Source organism: Populus nigra, chromosome 9, assembly GCF_951802175.1.
Source record: "Populus nigra chromosome 9, ddPopNigr1.1, whole genome shotgun sequence".
Taxonomy (NCBI): domain Eukaryota; kingdom Viridiplantae; phylum Streptophyta; class Magnoliopsida; order Malpighiales; family Salicaceae; genus Populus; species Populus nigra.
Window position 1 is genome coordinate 7,675,958 of NC_084860.1, and position 10,840 is coordinate 7,686,797.

At 33.9% G+C, this 10,840-nt stretch overlaps 1 protein-coding gene across 1 annotated transcript; it reads right to left on the reverse strand.

Annotated features, from left to right (window-relative positions):
* Positions 1-825: 825 nt before the first annotated feature.
* On the reverse strand, positions 826-5,078 carry LOC133702553 (uncharacterized). The gene is made up of 6 exons (XM_062126860.1): positions 4,623-5,078; positions 4,429-4,540; positions 3,714-3,806; positions 2,567-2,761; positions 1,999-2,232; positions 826-1,168 (listed from the first exon to the last, which is right to left on the reverse strand). The coding sequence occupies exons 1-5, from the start codon at positions 4,913-4,915 to the stop codon at positions 2,008-2,010; spliced, it is 918 nt and encodes a 305-aa protein (XP_061982844.1). The 5' UTR covers positions 4,916-5,078; the 3' UTR covers positions 826-1,168; positions 1,999-2,007.
* Between the last annotated feature and the right edge of the window lie 5,762 nt (positions 5,079-10,840).

Below are 10,840 nucleotides of genomic sequence, written 5' to 3' on the forward strand. Positions count from 1 at the left end.
CTGAGTTTTTTGCCCATGTTTTATCCCAGAGTGACTCTAGTTTTTTATCGGGTCGGGCCGAGTCAATCCTTCTTCTATTTTTTTTCTTGAACTCGGACCAGTCTAATTCTCAAGTCAGCCTGGTTTCTGGTTAACCTATTAAGTCATTCTGGAATTTATAACTAGGATTATTATAATATTATTAATTTTAACTCTCAATATAAACTAAAGTAAAAAAAAATATCTAATTATTTTTATAAAAATATTAATTTGATAGTAATATATATTAAAGGTAAAGTATATTTTTTTATACATTTTATAATGTCTTGTCTGTCATAACTAAATATGATACAGAGACAATCACTTTGTCTTATACACCACTACCACATATTATTTTGTCTCCATCTTTTTTTTGTCTTCATTGTTTCGGTATCTTTTGTCCTATAACAATAATTAAATGTTACTTAAATCTTTTAATATAAAAGGAATTTGTATTTACCATGAGCTTTTTTAGGAGTAAGGAAGGTATAAAAGGATTTAGTTCTATTTTAATAGCTAATACTTCTTGTTCTTGAATTGGATAATTCTTTTCGGTTCCTTTTAAAGTTTGTTGACCTTTACAGATAATTTTGAGTTAATTATGCTACATGTTTTTTATTTATTTATTTTAATGAAAAAAAACTACAACTAAAAACTTAATCTTTAGCCGAGGCTAATATCAACCTTGCAAAATTAAATGAAGTGTGAGATTATCTGACCTCAAACCTTATAAAAGTTAAAACATGACAAGTGTTTAAAGAAGAAGTAAAATAAAATGCTGAAATTTAAAGAAAATAAATAAAGCTATTAAAATAACAACAAGACTTGGATATAACAACAAGAGATCCCAACATTGAAGGTTTTGCAACTCATAGGTTACATGCAAATCAACCAACACTAATGAAGATCGATATTATTACTGGAACCCAACAACCAGAAGAAGAAGAAGAAGAAGAAGAAGAAGCGCAATACACATCCAAATCAACCACCATTCTTTCATTCCACAGCAAAAAGACTGAAAGACACCCTGTTGTGGAGTCAGAAGAGTAGGTATCGATATATGTGCCTCGAGGGGTGACTACTGATTTAATGGGCTGCTATCGATCCCCGAAAGCAAACATTGACCGCGTCTCTCATGTTAAAATCCATGCTGGGAAAAAAAAAAGTAAAGAAAAGAAAAGATGATCATACTATTGGCATGGACTTTTATTACTGCTCAAGAAAATTGCAAGATTTTGGTTTCTAATAAAAGATATTCAGAGGCTCATCAAGGTTCATCTACAAGTCAAGGCCATAAAGGCCTACATGAGACCCTAACAATAACATGATATTATTGTTCAGATGAACCCTCAATTGATGTTGTATTACAACGAGTTTCTGCCTCAAAAGATGGAAAAAAGAAGTGAAAAGAAATCTCCACTAAATGCCAAGACAAGGCGGAAGTCATTAACAGCACTGAGATATCTGGAGGAGGTTTACATATAGCGTGGAAACCCAGAAAAAATTACAACAATATAAAAGAGAGGAAACGATGATTAATTTTTGAAATTAAGAACACGTATTTGTTCAGGATGGCAGAGACTTCATAATAACACAACGACACACATGTATTGACGAGTGATAGAAGAATTTATAAGTGAAGTTAAAGATAAGAAATTGAGCAATTAAACAAAAATCATCAAGCAAAAGCAATTTGATCACTTGATTTCCAATACAATAGAGTTCCGGCAACGCAAATTCTAAAACAACTTCAAGCATGATTCTTGCCGTACAAATGAGAAGAGAAACTAAAGGAATAGCAGAATGTCCACAAAACCAGTCAGCACATTTTCAGTTCTCTACGGTGGCTCTGCAGCCACCCTGACAACAAATGGGACCATAATAGGTATATTTTTTCTCTTAATCTGCATGCCTAAAGCCAGCCTTGCATATATGTAGTATGGGAAATATAAGAAAAATATATCACAGTAAAAACCTTACCCCTAGAATTCAACACCATGGCCTTTTGGCATCTCTCCACTTGAACCAACGTTTTCTATCAGCCAAATTTCCTGGATGATGTCCATCAACTTGCAAACAGTTGCCTCTGTCCCATGCAAGTGCCTGATTACATTGAAGTTTTTTATCACGGATCATAGCTTCCTGCCTATATGTAGGGTTAGTGTATCTTGGATGTTGGATGAAATGAACATTTTTCCACCACAGTTTTAAGGCCTGCACAAAACATGGTGAACGGGACTGAACAGTTAATTTAAAGCAATGTGCATTATAACTAGATATTTTACGAGTAGACAGGAGGGTACAAGTGTTCTAAAAGTAATGAGTCAATCCATTCAATATTCTAATATGAGAACCACTTTGCTGTTTCAGCAAGCTCTATTTTTGTTCTAAAGATTCATGAGGTGATGAACACTAGTGTTAATTCCAATTGAGACTGATATATCTGTTGGGAACATAATAAACAAGTTGATGACTTAAGTTCAGTTGATGCTGAGATCTAAGATCACCAGCCAAAGAGAGAATTAAGTAGCTATTCAACTGCACTTACATGCCAATATATCCATAATGCAACTTTATGTGGCATAAGCCAGAAGAACATAGCATGATCAGACACTGAGGAGAGTCTTTTGGCTTTCAATGAGGCCACAAAGTAGTCACCAAGCTCAGGGTGCTGAACTGAAATAAACACAGATAAACTGTCCGTGGGATCATTTGCTTTGATATTCCAATTCCCCTGCATATCCTGTTATTTTCCATAAAATGCATATAATTTGAAGAGTGAAGAACTTTTCATCATAAAAAACGAGAACCATCAAATATGTTAGGTTGTGCATGATTGAAAAACTAATACAAAAATAATAAGAAGAAAAACAAAGCATAATTTTTGACATAAGTGGTTGCAGGTTGTGATCCTCATATCACTTCAAGTTTCCTAACCTTGACTTCTTAACGTGTGAAGATATTTTAAATGTGAATTCTATATCTTAACTAAGATGGTCCTAAATCAATCGAATCGAACCTACCAATACAAAAGTGGTCAATATATCCTGCTAAAAATCTACAAGTGCAAATATAAATGAGAACAATAAAGAAGTATCTTCCAGTATCTGAAACCAACAAGAGCCAACTATATCTAGGAAAATTAAATCCAAGACTCCAACCTAATCCCAACAATTTCAGCTTGTAGAAGCACCTTAGGCTTCAGCTGCCAATTGTTTTTCTTCCATTCATTGTTGCTGCTGCAAGAGACTTACAACAAACAAATATTTATTTGAACTTTGATATTGCAAATCCAAGTCAAATGAGTCATAGTTTTATATAATAGAAAAGATGCAAAAGAGGTTCCTAAGTTGCATCATTTGTCAAGGCATGAGAGAGGAAAAATAAATAAATAAAAAAACAACAACATAGCAGATGTTGCTTGTTATCATAGAAACCATTGAAGTGAATGAAAATTACAATTCAAGGTCCACAATGCTGCAATAAGCATCCCAAAAAAAAAAAAAACAAGAATCAAATCCTATTAAAGTGTTCTAGAAATCAAAAGAATACAAGAGAACCATAGATCGATTGGACTTAAAAATGTGAACAAAATAAATTGAGTAAATTCAAGAAAATGAATTTATCATTAAGAAACAAATAAATAATTGTAATCAACCACAACATTAAAGAGAAAAGCAAATATTGAAACATACCATAAAAGGGCTGACATGTAATGGTTTTGCCACTACATCTGAGTTTGGATCAAAAATGAAAACAACTCTTTCACCCCATGGAGTATTTGTTACCTAAGCCAGAAACACCAGTAAGGTCAGGAGAGAGAACATGGTCCATCCAAGCATCTTAGCACACAATCAAGAAAATAATTATACAGCAAACATTATGCTCTTCCTGTTTGTAAATTTACATGTTCCAGAATACAAATACATGAGAAACGTTTGCCAAGCATGGAGATGAAATATGCATCCTCTCCTTTGTTATTTCTTAGTGTGTGTATGTGTGTGTAAAAGGGTAAAAGCAATGTACCATTTATGGGTGAAAAATATTTCTTGAAAGCTCCATGCACTAAATTGAAGCAATATAAAAGATGGCCCCACGAAGGGTGAGAAAGAGTGACAATTGGGAGCATGAATTTGGTATTGCATAACTTATTATCATCTCTGGTAGATAATTTAATGTTTCCCATTCTTGGTGATAAGAAAAAGAAAAAGAAAAAGAAAAAGAAAAAGATAAGAGTTCATTGCATAACTTAAATAGATTAAACTTTATATTCAAAAGAAGGATAGTTTTTGGAATTATTACTACTCGGTTCTTCAAGGAGATGCACACACCATTCTTCCTTCCAACCTAATCAGATTCAACTTTCACTGTTTCCAATTTCACAACTTTTAATTTTATCAAAGCACAAACCTCCGCAATGCATTTCTTGAGAATTCGAGCAGACCCATCCATGTCATAGCAATAATACAAACTCAGTGGATTTTGTTCATATCCCACACTTGGAGGTATTGTCAGCAGAAAACTGCATCAGGACCACAATATTCTAATTGATATACATTGTTTCAAAAGCCCGATAAAAAGACATAAACAAGAAGAAGGAGTACACTGGTCCGGTGGTCTGAGCGACTTGGCGAGCTTCATCGGCGGAAAGGTGGTCAAGAGGTGCGCGTGCGTGGTCGAGGTCAAACAAAGCGTAGCGCACCGAGTAGCGGAAAGAGTGGTGGACAGGGCGGCGACGTTCGTGCCAGACAGTGCCTTGGTAAAGGGAGACGGCATTAGAGGGAATGGTGGAGGAGGGGCGGCGCGTGAAGAGAGTGCGGAAGACGAGGAGGAGAGAGAGGGCGAGAGAAGTGAAGAAAGTTGAAGTGATGGAGAAGAGAAGATCGAGGGCTTCCATATTTTTTTTTTATTTACAATATAGATTTCTTGTTTGTGAATGGAATGGTTGTGTACTTTTAGACGCCTTCTTGGGTTTGTCAGTTAGTTATTGGTGAAAGCTGAGCAGGCGGGGCATCGGTATTTTACGGTAGGGAAATCGGTTCCGTACACACATTGGAATCTCACATGCTTGAGTTGGGTAGTCTTGACTTGTGTGGTCTAGGATTTCCTATCTACAATGATAACTAGTTATTTACTTCTTTTTTTTTCCCTCTCTCAATATTACCGTATACTATGTACTTTTTAATATAAAAAATCTTAATAACAAATAAAATAAAGTTTATACAGGTATTTAATTAAATAAATTGAAAAAATTATTTATGAATTAAAAAGATATAAAATCTTGAAACGTGGCTGGTGCATTACATAATCCAAAAGGCATAATTTGATATGCAAAAGCATCAAATAGACAGGTGAAAGTAGTCTTTTCTTGATCTTCCAATGCAATTTCAATTTAGTTATAACCTGAATAGCCATACAGAAAACAATAAAATTCATGATCTGCAACTCTTTCTAGGATTTGATCTATAAAAGTTAAAGGAAAATGATTTTTTCTAGTCATTGAATTAAGTGTCCTATGGTCAATGCACATGCGCCAACCAGTAATAGTCCTAGTTGGAATTAACTCATTTTTCTCATTTGTTATCACAGTGACTCTAGACTTCTTGGGTATAACTTGGGTAGGACTTACCCATTTGCTGTCATAAATAGGATAAATGATTCCATTATCTAGAAGCTTAATGACTTCAATTTTCACTACTTCTTTCATATTAGGATTAAGCCTTCGTTGCATCTTTCTAGAGGGTTTAGCATTTTCCTCCAAATAAATCATGTGTGTGCAAATCAAAGGACTAATTCCTTTTATGTCAGCTATGGTCCATCCTAATGCATTTTGTGCATTTTCAGAGTTTATAATAACTTACCTTCTTGATGTGCATTAAGTTTGGAAGAGATTATTACTAGAAAAGTTTCATTTTCTCCCAAAAATGAGTATTTGAGATTGAATGGTAACGACTTCAAATCAGGTTTGGGTGGTTAAATACTTGAAGGTATGGACTCAATTGATCGTTGAGGCAATTCTTTAATTTTTGGTCTCTAACTATTTGCCTTTGATTCTTCTTAAAAATAAACCATTTGCAAATCATCAGATTCATCAATCTCACTTTCACTGGAAGTGGTTTGAAATTGATCGTGAACTAATTTTTCAGTAAAGTCCACTTCCTGTAAATCATTATCATCTTCAGGTTGCTTGCAAATATTGAAAATATTTATCTCCAATGTCATGTTTCCAAAAGAAAGCTTCATCAGTCCATTCTTACAATTAATCAATGTATTAGAAGTTGCAAGAAATGGACGTCTTAAAATAACAGGAAATGAATTACTTGCTTCAACAGGTTGTGTGTCCAAGACAATAAAATTCACAGGATAAATGAATTTATCGACTTATACTAACACATCTTCAATTATTCCTCTAGGCACTTTTATAGATTTATCGGCAAGAAAAAGAGTTACAGAAGTTGGTTTTAACTCACCTAGATTGAGACTTTGAAAAACTGAATATGGAAATAAATTCACACTAGCTCCAAGATCAAGTAAAGCTCTTTCAATTTTATGTTCTCCAATAAAGTATGAAATTGTAGGACAACCAGGGTCTTTATATTTCAAAGCATTATTGTTTTGAAGAATAGCACTTACTTGTTCGGCTAAAAAGGTTTTCTTTTTCACATTCAATTTTCTCTTCACAATGCATAGATCTTTCAAAAATTTAGCATAAGAAGGTACCTGTTTAATAGCATCCAACAAAGGTATATTGATCCTTACCTGTTTGAAAGTTTCAAAGATTTCAGAATTGTGATTGACTTTCCTTTGTTTGGTCATGGCACGAGGAAATGGAAGTGCTGGCGGGCAATCAGTCTTTTCTTTGTAATGTTCAGATTCAACCGCTTCCTTACCCTCAGAGATTGACTCATCATCTTTCTCACAAGGTTCAAGAATGGGTTTTTCAATAACCTTACCACTGCGAAGAGTGATGACTGATTTGACTTGATCCATGTGTTAGTTTCCAGAACTACTTGCATTTGCAATGTATTGCCCTTTTTGATTTTGTTTTAGTTGAGATGGAAACTTACCTTTCTTTGAAAACTGAGAGCAGATGTCAATTTTGCAAGAGTATCTTTAAAATCTGTCATGCTTTGAGCAAGTTGAGTGTTGATTGTCTCCTGCTTTTCAATGAATGCATGCAATGTTTCCTCAAGATTTCTTCTAGAAGGTGGAGCATAAGATGGTGCATATCCATGAGAATTTTAGAAATTATAGTGTGCTTGAAACGGTGGCTGTGAAGTTTGTGCATTATTATTATCACTCTTCCAATTGAAATTTGGGTGATTTCTCCAACCAGAGTTGTATGTTTGCGAGTATGGGTTATGATTGGGCCTTTGGAAACTGTTTAAAGCATGGGCTTGTTCATGGAGACATTCCTTAAAAGAAAGCAAAGTTGGACAGTCATTGGTTGAATGTTTATTAGTTTCATAGATTTGACATATAATGTCTTGAATAGATTTTAGTTGACCACTTTTTTTTAATTCTAGTGTCTCGACTTTTCTAGCTAAAGATGTAAACTTGGCTTGGAGGTCATGATCTTCCCTAAGGTTGTACATACCTCCACTAGATGTATGAGGTTGGGTTTTACTTGGTGCCTCATACGTGCCTGTAGTGTTCCAATTTTGAGCATTTTCAGCTAGCAAGTCTAGGTACTCCATTGCTTCATTAGGGTCTTTATCCTCAAAAGTTCTATTTCACATCAATTCAATCATTTGCCATGTTTCAAAACCATGATGAGGACAAATATTAAGCAAGTCTCGATACCTATCTCAACATTAGTAAAATGTCTCAACTTTTACCTTCTTTTCAACTCCCTCATTTCTTTTCTAATGACAGCCGACCCTCCTTCTTCTCTTCTTGTTCAATTTTCTTGTTAATCTCTTACTCACAAGTGTTTATTGCATCTATAAACTCTTAATCTTGGATGGGTTGTTGAAATTTTGGTGTTTATCTCTTGATTTTACAAGAATGGATACAAAACTCCCTCTTTTGTTTCCGTTTGGTTGCTGTAGACTTTTGGTAAGGAGAAGAGTATTTATACTTTATAATCTCTCCTATTTATACTTAGGCCCTATTTCCCTTAGGTGTATTATTTTTACCCTCATAATTTTTTTTTCTTAAAATCAAGTTTTATTCTTTTCATTTGTTATAACTCCACCCCAGAAGTTTATTTTGTTCAATTAACCAACCCTCAACATTATCAGGTTAATTTATGATGTCTCAAATTATTTTGCCTGAAAATTTATATCAAAAAATTTCTGAATTCCTGTTTTTATTTAACCCTATGCATTAATTTCTTCACTTTTATTTCCCATATAGTTAGGTTGCAATTTAAGCAATCTTTATTTTTTTTCCCGGGGTTCACATATTGACTTGGTTGTTTTTAATGAGGAGGGTAGTGTTGGTGTAGGTAGTATACCATTTTATGGTTGTTTGAGGTTGTTAAAGTTATGGGGTGCTGTATGTCTTGAATACGGTAGTGGTATGTGTTGTTTGGTATGGTCAATCTGAGGCAGGTTTCGGGAGGTGTATTTGTGGTGTGTTTGATATGGTTGGGAGTGGGACCTTCTATAAGCCAGATTATTATCTTCTAGGTAAGCAAGATTATATACTTGTTTAAGAGCTTTAGGGTCGAACATTTTAACTGGATTCTTGATTTCTATTTCCAATCCTCTGGTAAAAAACACCATTGCTTGCTTTTCACTAATGTCTGCCTTATTCCAGAGGACATCAAAATCTTGAATATATGCCTCCAAACTGCCAGTTTGCCTTAGCTCCATAAGCTCCTCGAGGGGATCCTATTGACCATTAAACTGGCCACACACAACTCAATATATTCTTCACAAGTGACCTCTCGACCCCTAAGACTCTTTATAAAGTTTTGATGCCAGTATAAAGCCATGCCATCTAAATAAAAAGAAGCCATCTTGAACTTTTCTGATCCCTTAATCTCTTCCATGTCAAAGTATTGATTGCATTTATATAACCATTTATGAACATTTTCCCTATCAAAACATGAGAATCTCTTCGAGGCTTATATACCTTATAGGAAAATTGCCCATCATCGCCAGACCAACCGAGTTTTAAAGCAGAACCTTTATTATGAATGTCCTGGAAATCCTTCATAGGACTATGCTCCATCGTATTCAACTGCATCCTTTTTAGTAAGGTATTATGTTGGTAAGCTATCCCACTAATGAGCTTCTTGAGCTCTTTAATCTTAGCATCTTGAGTCGATTTGGTAGTGTGTAACAGTTGCTCATAGGTTTCCAACAGATTCAAAACTTGTTCATGCCAATGTGATTGTTCCTTGTTTGCAACGTCGAAGGAATCTTTCAACTTCTTGAGATCTTAGGACCTTGTGTCTGGTACTATGGCTGAATTCAGAAGATCCTTGGTTCTAATACCACTTGTTGCAAGTTGTATCTTGAGAGAACCAACTAGAAGGGAATCCAATTGATGAGTTAGGTTGGTAGTGGCCTTCCCAGCTAATATAAAATGCAAGTAGAATAATAGAAATGGGTTAGAAAGAAGATGAGATAAAGAGAAGAGGGAACATAGGGAAAAACATAAGAATTGTATTGCATTATTTTGTCATTTTTATTCCATAAGTTGTTACAAATATAGAGGGGATAGATTTTAGAATATTGTTAAGCTTAGTTACATACGTGTTTTTTGTAATAGTAACAAATAACAGAAATAAGAAACAACACAGGTGTTGTATGATACTAAGTGGTTTTATTTAAACGGTGCGGGTTGGTTGAAGGCTAGATAGAACATTACTGAAAAACACCATCATTTCAATAACAGTCTTTCGATTTAAAATCCTCGTCCCTGCTACTGTTCTTCCTGGTTTGCAACAACTACATGCTTAATATTTAAGAAAAAACATCAAAAGTAAATTGAAAAAGAACTTAATATGTTTAAGCAATCTTATGTTCTTTTTATTTTTTAAAAATGGCAAGTCTAAAAAGAAATGAATTAGGGTAAATAACAGGCTGAAGAGTTTCAATAAAAGGATAGGCAATCTTAAAACATGCAATGTAATTTACTACGAATCAGAGTTAAGGTTTGTAATGTACTACGAAAAAGAGCATAGTAAATTAATAATTCATAGTGCTACATACGAAGCCAAGATTGATCTAAGGCATGGTGAAAGTGAATGTACATGAAATAGATGCTTCATTATCTTTCTTATATATAAAGTACATAAATAGAGCTTTCAAAAACTATTAATGACATGCTTGTTATAAAAGAAGCATCCAAACAAAAAGTTAGGAATAATAACTTCCAAGTAACAAAAAAAAAAAAACAAAAGATTGTCAATGTAACACAAGAATAAACTACTGATAAAATATTATCTTACATGTTAGATACACAAAACATTAAAAGAGAGGACAACATAAAGTATATTGTGTAGTTGCGCGGTGCATACATAAGGTAGGGGTTTTAAAGGGCTATAAATGCATCTATAAATGTTATGTATGAAGTACTTACTTAAGATTCTATTGAAAAGAGAAGCACATTAAATTATTTGATACGAAGATATCCTAACTGTTAAGAAGAGCAAACCAAATAATTAACTTAACCTCTTCCATCATCAATGACTCATCTTTCTAGCAGCCCATATGATGTATACGTGCACCAACATCATCTTCTCTAAGAAGTTTGCAAATTTAGTCAACAATTATTATTTTTTGTTTAAAAATCACTTTTTTTTTTGTCTTGAGACCACACCATAAAATTTAAGGATTGTATCCCTTCAAATTTATTTATTGAGAAG

Coding starts and splice junctions, on each gene's coding strand:
- LOC133702553 (XM_062126860.1), bottom strand. CDS start 4,915: ATGGAAGCCCTCGATCTTCTCTTCTCCATCACTTCAACTTTCTTCACT. Junction 4,541..4,622: donor GCTCAGACCACCGGACCAGT/GTACTCCTTCTT, acceptor GTCCTGATGCAG/TTTTCTGCTGACAATACCTC. Junction 3,807..4,428: donor TCAAGAAATGCATTGCGGAG/GTTTGTGCTTTG, acceptor TTTCTGGCTTAG/GTAACAAATACTCCATGGGG.